Below are 17,346 nucleotides of genomic sequence, written 5' to 3'. Positions count from 1 at the left end.
AACAATTAGCTCCCTGTAGAGAGGGGCAACACCTGGGACAGGTTACCTTAGCAACAGGTTGGAGCAGGGACAGGTTCTTGATAAAGGTGGTAGAAGGGCTCTGAAGGAGTTAACGTTTCAGTCCCTCAGGGGACAGCCTCCAACTTGCTGGGTCTCACTCAAGATTGGCCTGACTCAATTTACCTATCTGTACTAACTGCCTAATTCTGGCTTCACATCGAGGACACCCAGAGAGATAGTAGTTTTTAAAAGAAGTGGCTTTGAATTCAGACTTACAGAGCACCTTCAAAAAAGAATAGTAAATTTTTAGAGAAGTGCCAGCCAACACAAGAGGAAAAGGACCAAGCAGAATTATCTTCATCTGCTCCTGCTTAATTACCTTCAGATCCACAATCCTTGTGACAAAGGAACATTTTTAGAACGGCACATTCTGTCTCCTACTGTAAAAAAGCTCCAGATCAGCTTTCATCTAAAAGATCCAAAAAAAAAAAAAAGAAACCAAGTCCTACTTTTCACAGTGGAGCACAATTGAGACTAAAAATGAAGAAGCTGCTTAAATGAGAGAAATACAGAGACTCTTGTGCTCTACTCCTCTCAGTGCTGTGCATCTCATCTACAGCAAAAGTTAGATCCCTTCCAATGGCCTCTGTAAAGACCAGAATATGCCATTCCCAAACATGATTGTTAAAGGAAAAGAAGCAGATACTAGTCCACTGCAGGGACCCACACCTGTAATCCCAGCAACTCCAAAGGCTGAGGTATGGGGATCTCAAAGGCCAGCCTCAGCAATTTAAACAGGCCCTCAGTAACTTGGAGACAGTTTCAAAGTAGAAACAAAAAAAGGTCTGGGGATATAGCTCAGTAATTGAACACATAATTCCCAAGCTTCGGAGTTAACGTAATCCGCACCTATGAAAATAGGAACACACCAAGCAAAGGGTGATACGACATCCTAAGAAACTTATGGTATTCATACCTTCCAACATCAACTAGCCAAAGTAATTACAGCTGTTTCAGCAAAGTGGGTGGCTCTTAGAAGAGCCTTTGCGTTTGCTAGGTAAAGGCAAAGCCAAGGGAAGGGAGCTTTACGCCCTCTCCCCGCGGATGCGGCGGGCCAGCTGGATATCTTTGGGCATGATGGTGACGCGCTTGGCGTGGATGGCGCACAGGTTGGTGTCCTCGAACAGCCCCACCAGGTAGGCCTCGCAGGCCTCCTGCAGCGCCATGACGGCCGAGCTCTGGAAGCGCAGGTCGGTCTTGAAGTCCTGCGCGATCTCGCGGACCAGCCGCTGGAAAGGCAGCTTGCGGATCAGCAGCTCGGTGGACTTCTGGTAGCGGCGGATCTCGCGCAGCGCCACGGTGCCGGGCCGGTAGCGGTGGGGCTTCTTGACGCCGCCGGTGGCCGGGGCGCTCTTACGGGCGGCCTTGGTGGCCAGCTGCTTGCGCGGCGCCTTGCCGCCGGTGGACTTACGCGCGGTCTGCTTTGTACGGGCCATGCCAGAGAAGGAGAGAAAACAGCAAACGTTTAGAAGTTGTGCCAGAAGAGATTATCGTTATATAGACTCAGAAACATTCTGATTGGTCTCCCTGGTTTTCAAAACTCGCGCGCAATAAAGCCATTGGCTACGAAATCAACAAAGTGATTGGTAAATTGCTGAAGGCTCTGATTGGATGAATTACTTCTCCTGCCAATTCCTCATCCTTTGTCTGAGACCCAGGGAGTTAATTTCCTAGATGTCTATTTCCACTCTCATGAAACGGTACTGTCCCTAACGAACCACTTAGAAGGTCTTGGAATATGCTACTTCTCATTTGTTTGGTGTGTGGTGGGACTAGATTCCTAGTGCTCTAAGAACGGATGTATTTGGTGGTTGGCACCTCGACTGCCCGCGCCTAGTTTCAACTTGTGGAAGCTTTGACCTTTATATACACAGGATTTCTGGATGGAGTACCTGGGACACATGCCTGGCCCCAACGTCACTGGGCAAGTGTTAACTGATATGCGAAAGCTAGCCCAAATGGAATGGAGTTTTGCCGGATACTCTAGGTTAATGTGAAGGTTCGGGCTTACTTTTCAAGAATCTTACATTGCGCTGTGTTTAGCAGTCCAGGCAGCATATTCCTCGGGTACCTTTTCCACAAACTCAAAAAAATCGTATCTCATTTATTTTTGGTTTCCTTTGCTAGAGAAATAGTCTAACAATAAAGGACAACGGAAGCTGTGATCTGATCCAACCCTCGATTGCGGAAAATTGGGCCGTAATTTGCATGCCCAGTCTTTAATTGAAAGCAACTATTAGCTTTTTTCATTTTCCTTCCTCACAGCTTTCAGGGCGTCTCATATTTCAGCCACGGGTATAGCGAGTGACCTTAAGGGTTCTGGTCAGATAAAGTTTACCTACTATGCTAGGGAAACTAGATAAAGCCTGTTACAAAGCTCTTTAAGTGAAAATGTGGATGGCTCTGAAAAGAGCCTTTGGGTCTTAGGTAGCTACACACAGACTTTGGTTGCTTCACTTGGCTTTAGCCTTATGGTGGCTCTCGGTCTTCTTGGGCAGCAGCACTGCCTGGATGTTGGGCAGGACACCGCCCTGAGCGATGGTCACACGGCCCAGCAGCTTGTTGAGCTCCTCGTCGTTGCGGATGGCCAGCTGCAGGTGACGCGGGATGATACGCGTCTTCTTGTTGTCGCGGGCCGCGTTGCCAGCCAGCTCCAGGATCTCGGCGGTCAGGTACTCCAGCACCGCAGCCAGGTAGACGGGCGCGCCCGCCCCGACCCGCTCGGCATAGTTGCCCTTGCGCAGAAGGCGGTGGACTCTGCCCACGGGGAACTGCAGGCCCGCCCGGGAAGAGCGCGTCTTGGCCTTGGCACGCGCCTTGCCGCCTTGTTTGCCGCGTCCAGACATGTTAGAAGAGGAACGAGAATGAGAGTTACCAGAAAAACGGTGTGCAAGTGCTCAAGCAGCTACCCTTTAATACTCTCTGGGCGTTTTGCAAAGTAGCCTATGCCATGAGCTGAAGACAAGTTTCAGCCAATTAAAAGGCAGATGGTAAAAAAAAAAAAAGAACACCTCTAATTTACATGGAATGTTTGTAGTTGAAAGTTCAAAGTAAGGTGGTGCTACGGAAAGAACCAATAAGAGCTAGATTTCAAAAATGGCCTATCAGAGGTTAAGATTCTAAAACAGCCAATGAGAAGGAGCCATTCTGCAATCCTTAATTTGCATAGAAGCAAGCAAATATTAAGAGTGTTTTGAGCTTGTGGTCACATTTTCTCTATCTTGGATCCTGATAGTGGTGTTCAGCTATGCCTGAGCCAGCGAAGTCCGCTCCCGCCCCGAAGAAGGGCTCCAAGAAGGCGGTGACCAAGGCGCAGAAGAAGGACGGCAAGAAGCGCAAGCGCAGCCGCAAGGAGAGCTACTCGGTCTACGTGTACAAGGTGCTCAAGCAGGTGCACCCCGACACCGGCATCTCGTCCAAGGCCATGGGCATCATGAACTCGTTCGTGAACGACATCTTCGAGCGCATCGCGGGCGAGGCCTCGCGCCTGGCGCACTACAACAAGCGCTCGACCATCACGTCCCGGGAGATCCAGACGGCGGTGCGCCTGCTGCTGCCCGGGGAGCTGGCCAAGCACGCCGTGTCGGAGGGCACCAAGGCGGTCACCAAGTACACCAGCTCCAAGTAAACAGTCCTGCGAATGCGTTCATTAAACCCAAAGGCTCTTTTCAGAGCCACCCACATTTTCATGGGAGAACTGCAACTCAACACGATGACAGAAAATGGTTAGAACAATACATGATACTGGTTTTAATCTATTTATCAATTAAGAGCAAAGTGTAAAGCTTTTAGTGTCAACGTTACTTCGTAGAGCAACAGTTTTCCAAGTTTGACACCGGTTTGCGGAATAGTGAATGTATGCATAATAATGGGTAGGTCCAGAGGCTTCTGTGGCTCCAAGGACTCTTCCGGTTCTTCCTAACCTTAAATTCCCTTAGATTGCGTATTAAGAGAAGTAGGTTTCAAGGTCTTCACATTCGTGTGGGGTTCTTTAGCCGAGCCCTTTAGAAGAACAAAGGGAAGGGACAAACACTTCCCGCTCAAGTTCCCACTCCGGTCCTCTATGCAAATAAGGGTTGTAAATAGGCTGAAGGGTTAGGTCTGATTGGCTAATTGCAAAACGACCCTCATTGGTAAGATCTGAATGACAAAAAGGAGCTTCTGTGGGCTGTTTATCCTAATAGGACCCTTCTTGGGAATTCAGTTTAAGTTCATCTTAAAAAGATAGATCCTTTCCATCCCCAGTACCAAAAAAAAAAGATAGGTCCAGATTGCTTAAGGATAGAAATGTGGAAACTCTTGTAAGAATTGCTTTTTAATTTTTGTTCTATTTGTCTGTTTATCTATTTTTGGTCTCCCCATGCCTACTCCTCAATTCATGAACTCACTGTATATGCTTCCTCCCATTTATATACTTCCCTCCCTCTTATTCCCACAAACCTCGTATACCTGTTTGTTAGATGGACTTCTTCAGCTTAACAAGTATATGCTTTAATTGGAACAGAACCACTGCCTGAGGAGGCCTAGCTTATCTGAACTCACCCTGCCCCTGACAGTGGTCACTTGAGAGAAAATGGGCGAATACCTGTGCCTAGAATTCTGAGGAACACTAGAACACCTCACCCTTAAAGTAGAAGTAACATCATGTTTAGGCTTTTTCAAGTAGCTGCTGTCTTTCTGTCCTTCCCATGGTAATAATCAAAGAGGACTCAAAAAAGTCACTATCTCCCATTTACCCTCAATAGTATAGATAGATAGATAGATAGATAGATAGATAGATAGATAGATAGATGGAGTTAAGAATATACTACCACAAATTGTGGAACCCTGGAACACTGTTTTCAGATGAAAGAATTTGAGAAACAGCATGCTTAGGACAGTCTCTGACCGTGTCCCAGCCTTCTCCTCTAAAGCAGGTCATCCTAAGATTCCTGTGAGACTTACAAACCCCAGCAGGACTCAACAGGCCTTGCTAGTTTTCCCCTAGTTTAACATTAGTTCATATTTTCTTTGTCCTGCTACACTTCTCCAAGATTGTCCACTTTATCAACCCCAGCATGAAAACAGCTTTAACAGCTTCTTCAGGTCTCTCTTTCCTTAAGAAGGCTCTCATGTCATGTAAAACTTAAATGAATGTGCATGTGTTTCTCTTGTTTGTCCTTCTTACAGGACCCCAGTCAAGGAACCCAAGATGGGTAGAAGGAAAAAATAGTTTCCTCTGTACAACATCCTATGGGTGGCTCTGTGTTCTGTGTGCTTGTTTTTCTCAGTAGAAAAACAGGCAGAACACTGAAAACATCCAGAAAAAAAACAAAATGAAAATGTTTAAGAAGGATTCTAGTTCACTAGAAATAGCAAAGTACAGGATGTGTGGCTTAAACAAATGCCCTCACAATCCTGGAGGTAAAGTCTAAGATCAAACTTGTAAACAGTTTTTTTTCTGTAGTCTCTCTTCTTGGCTTGTAGATGGCTATCTTTTGTCTTTAGGAGGTCTTCCTCTGTGTGTATGTGTCTTAATCTCTTCACCAGTCAGATTGGATTAGGCCCACCCCAATAACCTCATTTTGCATCTTTATCTCCAAATAGAGTCATATTTTCAGATGTTAAAAACTTCAATATATGAATTTGGAACAGATACAATTCAACCCATAACAAGAACTGTAGTAATGCTGGGCATATAGGGGCTCTGAGGCTCAGGGAGGAAGATTGAAAATTCAAAGCTAGTCTCAGAAACTTAGCATGGTCCTAAGCAACTTAGCAAGACCCTGTCTCAAAATAAAAAATAAAAATAAAAAAAGCTGGGGATGTGGCTCAATGGGAAAGCGCCCTGGGTTAAAAAAAAAAAAAAAAAAAAAAACAGAGTGATAATGCTTCTTAATAGTACTCAAGAGTGATCTCATTATGCTCTGCCTCAGCTCTATATACACATCCAAGTTTGAAATCTTGTCTTCATTTTAAAATATTCCCTTTCCTTTTGTGCCTATAGTTAATAATATATAAAATCCTACTTATCTTCTAATTTTTTAAACATGCTCTATGCTTCTGCTTAATTTTGCCCAAAAAACAGAAATATGATTGTTTGAGAGTTTGGCTAAAAATAGGTTTTGTCCATAGTGAAATAGTATGCAACAACCATTAAAAACATTGTGACAAAAATAAATAGAAAATGTTTGTGGGGTAGTGTGAGGATAAGGACAATTGCCAAAACAGTGTCTTCTCAATTATAATATATTCACACACATAATATAGTTGGGAAAGAGAGGCTGTATTAGAAGGATCCATGCCAAAATGTGAATAGTACTGTTACATTCTTCTGGGTAAAAAGATTAACTGCTCTGCAGAGAACATTCTCCATTTGACGCTCTCCACAATTCCCATTTGTGTGTTCAACAGACAGTAAGTTCTACCTCAGATCTTTTCCTCTCCAAAGTCTCTGTCCTATTTTAAAAAGAAAAGTAATATATTTAAATAATTATTGAGTAACAATTCTGTACCAAGTATTATGCTATATCTTAATAAGCAAAAATGAACGACATTTTTAAATTAAGGAAAAGTAAAGTGTCTAGCACAATAGGAAAAAACAGAATGAGAATTTTTAAACCACATAGCTCTGTCATGCTAAGCATATGTTCTTATTTGTAAACTAATGCTCCATTAAAGTTGAAGAGGAACAAATGAGAAAGTTAAGCAAAACTTTGTGTAGTATGAATATAAGGGCCAAACAGGAATTTTTAAGGCAAAAAAAAAGGTGGAAATACAAAATTCTGAGCTGTGGTTACCTCTGATGGGTAGCAGAAAGATGAGATGAGGTCAAAGCAGCCGTCGGTCGGTATAATGTTATTCCTATCTGGCAACTGGATTCAAATATGGTCATCATATTATCCTTTACAACCTGTCTGTGTTTAATACTCTCTTGTGTTTGTTTGTAGAAATATAATTGTGAATAAGAACAAACAAGTATATTAGTGGAAAAGTCAACTCCCTTCTACAAAACGTCAGAATCTCCATGATTTATGAAATATTGCTAGTACTGAAATTTGGGTATAAGAAAATCACACTTGAACTTTGCAAAAATTGCTAAGATAGACTTGTTTTAAAGAATTTTTTTAATCAATCACCTACTGTGTCTTCCCGCCCCACCCCCTTTGATAAAAAAGAAAGCTCCATCCCCATCCCTTTTTTTTTTTTTTTTTTTGAGACAGGATTTCCTTATGTTACCCAGGCTAGCCTCAAACCTGTGATCCTGCTGCCTCAGCCTCCTGCACTCGCTCCCGAGTCACCGAAATTATAGGCATACAGCCCACCTCGCTTTTAAAAGATTCTTCATGAATTACCATCCCTTTCTGCCAGAAAAAGGAAAAGTGACTTGAATTACATTCTGCTGACATCCTCTATGGTATCCCACCCCTGCTTTGCCTTCCATAGGGTTATGCTTTTCTTTCCTGGTAGACTGTAGGCTCCTCAACTGCAAGGAAGAAGAAAACAGGAAGTGAAGACAGATATAGAAATTGCAGTGCTAAAACAGCATGGTCACAGACAGCCTCATCCACAGGATATTTAAATACAAACCTGAAGGAAGTAAGGGAGTAACACATTCAGAGATCTGGCATGGAGGCCCTCATAGAGGGGACTATCGGTGCACAGTCCCTGAAACAGAGACATTACTTCAAGAGAGCTCCAGGGGCTATGAAGTTGGGAAAGGAATTGGGATCTGTGGCCACATGAGCAACAAGACCTTTGTGGACCAATGAAAGGACTTAGGGTTTTACGCTGGAAGGAGAGTCCCTGGAAGTTTTTCAGTGGAGAGGCAACCTGGTCTGACTTGCCCTTTATTGCAATCCATCTGGCTGCTCTGGGGGAGTAAGCAAAAGCAGGCCCAGGAGGTGAGGGTTCTGCAATCATAAGTGAGAAGGGATGAGAAGGGACAGTGGGGCTGGCTGGACCAGGCCACAGCAATCAGAATGGGAAACGGTTGGATTCCATTTGTATTTTTAAAATAGAGTTTTTAGTACTTGCTGATGAACTGGATACAGAGTTTGAAAAGACAAAAAAAAAAAAAAATGATATGACTCTAGCTGACAGGTGAGAATCACCACTCACCAAATCCAAGAGGAGCTACTCTGCAAGCGGTCATGTCAGAAATGCTGTCTGAGGACTGTTAAGTTGGAAGTGGCTATTGATGGACTTCAGGCACAGATGTCAAAAAAGTAGTATGGTTTCTGAGACTGGAGTTCAAGGGAAATCTGGGGGCTGTGATTTAATTTCCAAATCAACATGCAGATGATATTTCGATAGCAACAAGTAAACATCAGTTCAACAGAACCAGATTTTCATTCTCAAGATCCATGTTCACAGAGCCACAAGGATTAGTAAAGCTAGGAGAAAAGGCATTAGATATAGGACTCTTGAGCTGAGTTTCACAAATGGGTTTCAGGAAGCCCAATAACTCCCTGGAGTTGTTTGCAAAATATGTGGGGAAAGAGGTGCACTTTGGAAAAGGCGTGCATGTATATCACTGGATCCTCATACTAATAACCCCATGGCTTTAAAAGGTTGAGTAAATTTTTCAATTTCATTGCCTATATTTATAACTTAAGGGTATTCTTCCACATCTATAAAGTGGTGATAATACATATTCTACAGAAGAAGCTACAGGAGAAAAAGAGAATCGATTGAGGAAGCACCTGTAGAACCATCAGTTAGGAATCCACATATCACAAACAGAGCTCATTCATTTGAACCAGGGCTCAGCCCTTGAATTGCTGCTCTTCATTATCAACCTTCTTTCCTAATAAGTTGCATCTGATCATGTAGTTTCTCTGTTTTCATGTCAATTACGTTTCCAACTCAGACCTTTACCCTAAACTCCAGACTCTTACATCAACTGCCCATTTCATATCTTCCTCTTAGATATTAACAACTTTTCAAACTCTGAATATACAAAAAAGACTAATTCTCTCTGAAACGTGTTTCTTCCTTACTCTTCCCATTTTAGTAACTGGTATCTCCATCCTTGTTGCTATGGCTATAAATCATTGGAATTATGGTAAATCTTTCTCTAGTCCCCTATATCAGTAGCTCAGGGTGGGGGTGGAAGTGTGGATAAAAATATCTGAAATCTACCACTTTTTACAGCCTCAACCACTAACACTGAAGCCCAAGCCACTGTCATCTCCTCTGACTTGTTGCAATAGCCTGTCTCCTGGCTTCTACCCTCGTCCTATCAGGCAATTCCCCAGACATGCAGACAGATCATTTTGAAGTAAATCAGATTTTGTCAGTTGTCTGCTCAAAATTGTTCAGTGGTCTCCGCCTCATTCAATGTAAAAATGAAAGCGGTTACACACCAGCCTAGGAGGCCAGATAGGAACTACTCACTTCCATTTGCTTCCCAGACCTTGCCTCCTTCTCCTGCACCCCAGGCAGTCCTACTTGGAACACTGCTTCATTTTCCCATTGTCTTTTCTCCTTTCCATTTGTCAATGGACTTTCTATGACGCTATCATCTAAATAGTACCTTCTCCTTCACACACTGTGCCTTTCTCTGCTTCAGTAATCTCATAGCACTTAACACCATCTTACACACTTGTATTTGCTTACACACCCACACCCAATAAACTCCATAAATGAACATAAGAATATTATTTTTACTCATTTCCACCCACTGCTATAAATATCAGACCATAGAAAATAAAAGTGCTACGACATCCTTATGGAGGTTTCTCCTCAAACCAATGCCTTTGCTCCAATAAAGAGATTCATATTGACAAGCAAGAATCCATCTTATAAAAAGATGATATTCAAAATGCCTTTGTTAGCTTTTCTGATATAAAAGTAGCACCTTACAGATCGCTTGCTATCATAAGGGAAGAAAGGCCTTATTCTACAACAAACTATCACCTTATGCCAAGCATTTATATATCAACTTGCATTTGGTTAAACCAAACATCATGTGGCCCTCATGCGATGTACAAATTTCAAGCAAATCGCTTCTACTTCACATAAATAAGCGAAGTAAAACATTTTGCAAAGCACTTCCACCAGAAATGTCAAACTAATGGAACATCTGAGGGACTAATCGCAAATCAATATCTAACCAAAAAAAAAAAAAAAAAAACAGGAACGCCGAAGGACGGTTTAAGAGCCAAAAACATTATTTAGGATATTTTCTACGTAAACTAAATATAGACCCTGAGACTTTGGTTTAAACTAGTTAGTAGGAGAGTATGGGAATTAAATAGTGCACCTAACAAGTCCACCGATGCCTGCATACCCTCATTTCTGTAAATAAGGATGTTTGCGTTTGCTCATTAACGTCCTATCCACGTCGTAGTCTTAGCGCTCCTCCTTCTAGTAAGCCACACTAAAACTCCAAGCCGATTGCTGGCCTGCACCTACACATGGCTGTGAGCACCCAGCGCTGTTCAGCACAGGACGCTCCAGGGACACTGTGCACCAGGAGGCAGGGCAGGCAGCCTCCAGACGCCGGCTCCACTGCGGAGACCGTGTGGGGGCAGCTCCACTGACCTCCTGCACAACAGAGAACCGCCAAAGCCACACACAGCCCTAGATCAGCTCATACGGGTTACAACAGAACGCGACGTGCCGTGACAAAGGACGAAATGAAACCCAACGCGCAACATAAATATGGAAGAGAGAAAGAGCCCTTTTAAAGAGAGCTGTGGGCGGCCCTGAAAAGGGCCTTTGGTTGATAAGTTAAGCGATGGCGGCACCAGGACGCTCAGCCCCCGAAGCCGTAGAGGGTGCGGCCCTGGCGCTTGAGCGCGTAGACCACGTCCATGGCCGTGACCGTCTTGCGCTTGGCGTGCTCCGTGTAGGTGACGGCGTCGCGGATCACGTTCTCCAGGAACACCTTGAGCACGCCGCGGGTCTCCTCGTAGATGAGCCCGGAGATGCGCTTGACGCCGCCACGGCGGGCCAGGCGGCGGATGGCGGGCTTGGTGATGCCCTGGATGTTGTCGCGCAGCACCTTGCGGTGGCGCTTGGCGCCGCCTTTGCCCAGGCCTTTACCTCCTTTGCCACGACCAGACATGGTTAAGCGCTAAGGAAGTGTCCCAAAAGCGTGAAAGCAGAGAAGCAATTCCCTTATATGCACGGATTTCGGACCTGATTGAAGACTGAAGACGCGGGGCCTTTCGCCCCGCCTTTCAGCGCTCAGCCCAGATGACGTCACTAACATCCGGGGCCGCCGCCGGAGCATGCTCTCTACGCAGGTCTTTCAGGCGGGCTCTTTGTCCCCAAAGGGGAGTTTTCCGACGTTTCAACAACTACGCCAAACCAAAAAAATATACACCGCATTTAGTGGTTATCGTGTGCTTTAGAACAGCTGCGCAGGAACTTTCACCACAGGACCAGAACTGCAGTCTCTGGAATGCGGAAGCCACCTTTGTCCCCGTTACCGCTCCTCACTGGAGAGAAAGGAAACACGCTTGATTGGCTGCATCGCCACGCCAAAGAAAACCTGAACAAAAGTGTCTCCCCCGAAGGCAGAGACACGGCCGGTTACTGACTCGCGGCATAATGCCCTCGGGAGTCCCGGGTTCCATTCCCGACCTACCCTGCTCCCCCTGGTTATTAAAGTCTGACCGCCCTTTGCGTCTGCACCCAGTAACTCACCAGTGTGCAAGTGTCTGCGTTTCTCTTCTCCTAGTTTTGTCTTTGATTCTGTAAGCAGCACTATTCCAAACAATTTGCATCCTATGATCCAAAGGCGATTTCTCTCAAGTCGGTTTAATTGTAGGTGGGCTGAACATATAGCTTGTACACAGCCTTAAGATATTGTTGAAGACACCGCTGGCGCACAGCAGAGTGGCGCAGCGGAAGCGTGCTGGGCCCATAACCCAGAGGTCGATGGATCGAAACCATCCTCTGCTATCTGTGTTTTTCTTTCTTTCCTAATATAAAAATCTTCTAGACTAGTTTCACAATAACTAAGGAAAATGAATCTAGATTTTTAGAGAGGAAAAACTGTCCTGAAATTAAGAACATCTCTCAGGAAATAAATTTGAACTATTTTGCAATCTTTGCAGATAAACAGAACATTTTCATGGACACCCAAGTGTCCTCTCATAATAAATCAGATTTCTTCCAGCTGCCAAAATGGCCGTGCCATGACAATTCTTTGTTGCCTCCGAAGAGGGGGAAAATGTTGAAATACACTGAATGCCAAGGACCAGGACGGGGTAGGAACACAGGAATGTAGTTTTGTGTGGTTAGTTAGGGTTTTGGTTTTGGTTTTTGGTTTGTTTGTTTGTTTGATTTGTTTTGATAAATAATTAGAAAGCCTTTCTTGCCGAGTGGTTAGGTTGATGATAGACTGTAAATTCACCAAGAGTCACTCTGCAGAGTCTTTGCAACTACCAGACTCCTACCCTTGTGAGTAAGTGAGTAGTAGTTTGCAACAGGTGTGGACTTTGGATAGCTACCTTTGAACTCGTCCTCAGAAAACCCTTCTGCCCCTGCCACTGGTAAATGTCTTTTTTTTTCTTCTTTGTAAATATTGGTAAATGTGTTTCTAATCTTTCTTCCTTTAATATTTCTTGTACAGCCATTATCTGCCCTTATTTTCTTTAAGCACATGTGTTGTTTTATTTTTCTCTCTGAAAGGATTCTTGTTCAGATATTTATGTGTCAGATACTGTACTAGAAGCTAAGGAGAAAAAGACGTGAAGTAGCCTATAGCCTACAACTATTTTTAAAGAAGGAAATATTTTTATTATAATGTAACAGTGGCCCCCTTCACCTTCTGCAGCCCTCATTGCTCTAGGCTTTTTTTTTTTTTTTTTAATGTTTTTTTCTCTCTCCTCTCCTCTTCCCCTCCCTAACAAGATTAGGGAGACTATAATCTTTTCTTCCCCTAGTTAACTGCCCTTGAACACACGCACTACAGGAAGGTGATGCCTGCTGAGGATCTGGTAAGTAATTACTTCCCAAATTAAAAAGTGAATCCTAACCAGGGCCCCCTGGTCCCATCAGAACATACCTGGAATATACCCTTGAAGAGGTCCCTCCTGATAAGGTCCCTCCTGATAAGGAGAGTCATAGCCTTTGGAAGAGGAGTCCCCTGTGTTTCTCCTTTGCTAGCAAAGCAATAAAACTTCTTTTTCTCAAAACTGTGTTCTCATTATTAAATTGGCATTGATTAGCATTGGGAGCAGGAACTGAGCTTTGGGTCACAATAACATCACTTCTTTAAAAGGTTAATGTGTTGAGTGCAGTGGAAACAAGGAAAATTTGTGATTGTCCATTCATGGCCATTCACTAGTTAAGTGTGGGGTTTTTTTTGGGGGGGGAGGGGGGCTCTTATAAAACTCAGCATTAACAGATTAACAGATTAAGATTTATTACAGCAAAGGATAGAATGCAGGAAAATTGGGGGAAATGCAGGTGGCAGAAGGCTGGAGAAGGCTTCCTGTCCTCTGTTATCAGTCAGTAATCACACTTGTGTGCTTCTCTCCAGCTGTTGATAGACCCAAACTGATTTTCTCTTAAAATTGGGAGCCATCTCGCCACAAAGCCATGAAAAAATAATTTCAGCTATACTATAAATTACTGCAAATTCTGAACTAGCTTGGAATGCCTGCCCGTGCCTTGAACTCACCCATGCCTGGCTCTCTCTGACCAGATAGCAGTCCTCTCTATAAATCTTGGCCTTCCCTGGCCAGACAACGACCCTCTCTGAGGCTCTAATGAGCTTCATAAATTCTGATGTTGGGGGCAGCAAAAATGTAAACTACCATTTGTGTGATGCTCGTCAGAGTTTTGTTATCTGTAACCCCCCTTTGTGTAATTTTCTGGGCTATAAATCTGGGCTGCAGGAAAGCTGTGGCGCTGTCTTGTTCCCAAGGTTTTTAGTGAGAGAATAAGCTTGCTTTAATTTGATTTCAATTGGAGTCAGTGGTCTTTTCTTGTGTCCTGGTCTAACACTGTGAACTGCAAGGACATTGTCAGTTGCACCTGCCAAGCAAAGTCCACTTGAATACGGAGTCAAAGTTGTTAGAGGGAGCTGGTCACCTAGCTATCACACCGGCCACCATGAATGTTCATATCTGCTTTAAATATGCTGACAATCTGGTTCATGGTGATTCACTGCTTCAGGGATATAGAATAACATCATTACCCAGTAACAATGTGGACATTCCAATAGCTTTCAGAGTGTGACCAAGGGTCATCACCAAGGCACTTACTACAGAGTTGAATAGAATACAACACTTTTCCTGTGTAACTTTGCCCTGGCAACTCTCTGTTTAGGAATGTTGGCAGGCTTTGAGCTAAAACTTGGATAAGTACTTATTAGCCAGAAAGAGCACTCTAGGCAAAAAGAAAACACACACACACACACAGAGGCATAAATAATAAATAAATAATTCACAGTAAGGAGGTTGTGGGAAGGAAAGTTGGAAAGAAGTGGCTGTGTTGGAATCACCTCCAGTTCACTCACTGATGCATGAAATGGCCAAGCCCATGACATCAGATAGATGAGATTATACTGGTCTGTCTAGAAGAAAAAGGCCCTGCACACCCCCCAGCGCCATTGAGGGGTTGCTTCGGGAGGAGGAGTGAGCAGGGCTTTGAGAGGCAGGTTTTGCAGCAGAGGGAGCTGGCAAAGAAGCCAAATCCATTATGTCAGAAACTGAAAGGGGCACAGCTGGTCTTGCTGATAAGGGAACAGCACCAATGGGGAGCTTTCCTGTTCAGTTGGGGTGGGGGCATATATAGCAAGAAAAGGAACTGTGGTTAGGCCTCTGGGGGCCTGGCCAGGGTCAAAAATGTCCAAGAAGCTCTTGAATGTTTAGAATTACAATACACTCTGAAGATATGCAGAGCAGATAAAGAAAGGGCAAGTCACTAAGGGAGTCAGCATCCAATGCAGACGGTTTAGGTTTTGTTTTCTCTGGGTAACTCTGAGCAAAGAACAGCATTCTCTTGGTAGCAAAAAATAAATAAATACATAAATAAATAAATAAAAATAAAACAACCTAGAATTTTTATGGTTTTTATTTAGCTTATGATTGGTTTATTCTTCAACAAATCATTTCCCTCCTAAACTGTGAGACGGAGAGTTTGGCACTACCTATATCATCTATGTCTGATCAAGTCACATTGGTCAGCTCCGCTTAATGTTTAATACATCAATTAAACTTCACTGGCCGAGCACGTTGTCGCTGTTGCAGGCCAGTAATCCCAGTGGCTGGGAACGTTGAGGCAGAAAGATGGAGAATTCATAAGCTAACCTCAGCAACTTAGCAATGCCCTAAGCAACTTGGCTGGATCCTGTCTCAAAATTAAAAGGGCTGGGATATGCTGCAGTAGTTAAGCACCCCTGGATTCAATCCTCGAAGCCAAAAAAGAACAAAAAAAAAAAAACCCACTTAACCAATAGATCTTCACACACACTTGACTCTCAAAACATTCTTCCTGCAATCAAATCATTTCCATTACAGTCAGTGGAAACTTCATTGTTGGGAGGGTGGAGTAGGGGTGGGATATTGAAGATTTATATGGTTCCTTTCACACCCCCAATCCAATCATCAAACCCTTCAAGAAATATCCAGAAATCAACCACTTGCCACCACTTCCAGCAACATTACCATGATGGTTTAGTTACAGAGGTTCATGTGCCATCTGAATATTACAACATCTTTCAACCAATCTGTCTGCCTCCAGGAAAAAGAGGGAAGGAGAGAGAAAGTCCATAGCTGGGTCCTCCTCACGCACACAGCAACTTGTGACGCTGAGAGGCCTAGAAGAATATCTTCTTGTCAATAAGCTCACAATAGAGATAATTACGGGATTCAAAAAATATGTATATGAGGGTTGGGGCTGTGGCTCCAGGGTAGAGCAGTGCCTGGGATGTGTGAGGCCCTGGGTCTGACCCTCTGTACCGCATATAAATAAAATAAAGGTCCATTAACAATTTTTTTTTAAAAAAATTAAGTATGTATATGAGAAAATCAGCACATTTTTATTGAGCTCATACTAATTTCCAAGAGTTTTTTTATGGACAAGGTGGGGAAAGGCCATGTGAAAAGCTGCTTTTCCCTGTTCCAGAAACTGCTTATTTGGTAATCAAGAAAAATCAAAAGCCATCATAAATGAATGAACATGCTCCCAGTGCCTGGATTGAAGAAATACCTTTTATGTCAAATGCTGATGTGAACTTCAAAGGAGATCGCAGAGATTCACTAACAGTCTTCAAAGAAGCCAGCCAAAACACAACTTTAAATCTGTATCCCGGCGTGGGCTAAGAGTTCTCCAGAGCATTACAAATCCCATAAAGACGTTTCTTCCTCGTGGAATGATTTCATCGCCTTTTATTTTATACTGACCAGTCCACTGACAATTTTCGGATTCCTACCTTGTTCCTGAGCTTCATAATACATGAGAACCTCAACAGAGAGCAATGGCCCTGGGTGTACAGGGGGGAGCCCCCCAAAAGAGTAACGACCCTGCCTCTCGGCTACCCCAGACGCCCATCCAGACCAGCCCGCACAGTGCACAGTGCCCGCCACCGTCGTCGCGGGGAAAGCAGCTGCAGGTGCCGAGGCGGAAGCCCTTGCCGACCCGGACCCCGCCGGGCGCGGCTGCCGGATGACCGCCAGCCCAGGCGGGCGCCCAGTGCCCGGGTCTGCAGGGTGGGTGCGAGCGGAGCGGCCGGGCTCGGTGCAGACGGACGCGGCAGTGGGCATCTTTCCGGTCCCACGAGGCCGCTGTCCTGCTCTCGGGAGCCACAGATTACCAGACGCGCGGAATGTCACCCCGGACGCCGCGGCCCCCAGTGACCCGGGAAGGCTGGGGTTTCCAGGTCCCGGGGTTCCCACCGGCTTCAGGAAAGCTGAGCCGAGCCAGACGCCCCCTGCACGCCCTAAGTGTCACAGCGAGAGCCTGCTCCCGGGGACCACGTGGCCTAACGGATAAGGCGTCTGACTTCGGATCAGAAGATTGAGGGTTCGAATCCCTTCGTGGTTAGTCCTTTTTCCTCCTGACTCCAAGGGCGACGGTGCCTGTGTCCTTAGTAACGGAGGAACCGTCAGACCCATGTCCTTCTCTGGTTTTTCCACGCCCTTGTCCTCGCCTGTCCTGCGGAGGAGTCACCCTGGAGCTCGAGGGCCTGGGCCCCGAATTTTAGAATCCAGGGCCTAGAAATCTAGGATCTCAGCAAATAAAGGGAGCAAAGGTCCAGCCGCCCAGACCGCAGATGGTCAGCGCGCTGGTGGCCTCGGGCGGGCCGTCCGCGTCCTGGAGGAGAAGAGCCCCAGGAGCCGG

At 44.8% G+C, this 17,346-nt stretch overlaps 4 protein-coding genes across 4 annotated transcripts; 1 reads left to right on the top strand and 3 right to left on the bottom strand.

Annotated features, from left to right (window-relative positions):
- Positions 1-1,061: 1,061 nt before the first annotated feature.
- On the bottom strand, positions 1,062-1,545 carry LOC308650520 (histone H3.1). Its single transcript, XM_081296534.1, has one exon. It carries the CDS (start codon positions 1,494-1,496, stop codon positions 1,086-1,088), a length of 411 nt encoding a protein of 136 aa, XP_081152660.1. The 5' UTR covers positions 1,497-1,545; the 3' UTR covers positions 1,062-1,085.
- Positions 1,546-2,451: 906 nt separating this feature from the next.
- Positions 2,452-3,099, bottom strand: LOC308649976 (histone H2A type 1-H-like). The gene has a single exon (XM_081295897.1). It carries the CDS (start codon positions 2,904-2,906, stop codon positions 2,514-2,516), a length of 393 nt encoding a protein of 130 aa, XP_081152023.1. The 5' UTR covers positions 2,907-3,099; the 3' UTR covers positions 2,452-2,513.
- A 202-nt stretch (positions 3,100-3,301) lies between these two features.
- Positions 3,302-3,699, top strand: LOC308650204 (histone H2B type 1-C/E/F/G/I). Its single transcript, XM_081296208.1, has one exon. It carries the CDS (start codon positions 3,308-3,310, stop codon positions 3,686-3,688), a length of 381 nt encoding a protein of 126 aa, XP_081152334.1. The 5' UTR covers positions 3,302-3,307; the 3' UTR covers positions 3,689-3,699.
- A 7,015-nt stretch (positions 3,700-10,714) lies between these two features.
- On the bottom strand, positions 10,715-11,185 carry LOC308649700 (histone H4). Its single transcript, XM_081295447.1, has one exon. The coding sequence runs from the start codon at positions 11,111-11,113 to the stop codon at positions 10,802-10,804; it is 312 nt and encodes a 103-aa protein (XP_081151573.1). The 5' UTR covers positions 11,114-11,185; the 3' UTR covers positions 10,715-10,801.
- Between the last annotated feature and the right edge of the window lie 6,161 nt (positions 11,186-17,346).

This window comes from Spermophilus citellus (genome assembly GCF_964194105.1).
Source record: "Spermophilus citellus genome assembly, chromosome: 5".
NCBI classification, from domain to species: Eukaryota; Metazoa; Chordata; class Mammalia; order Rodentia; family Sciuridae; genus Spermophilus; species Spermophilus citellus.
The sequence above is the reverse complement of the archived record's forward strand: the minus strand, read 5'-3'. Positions and strand labels throughout refer to the sequence as shown.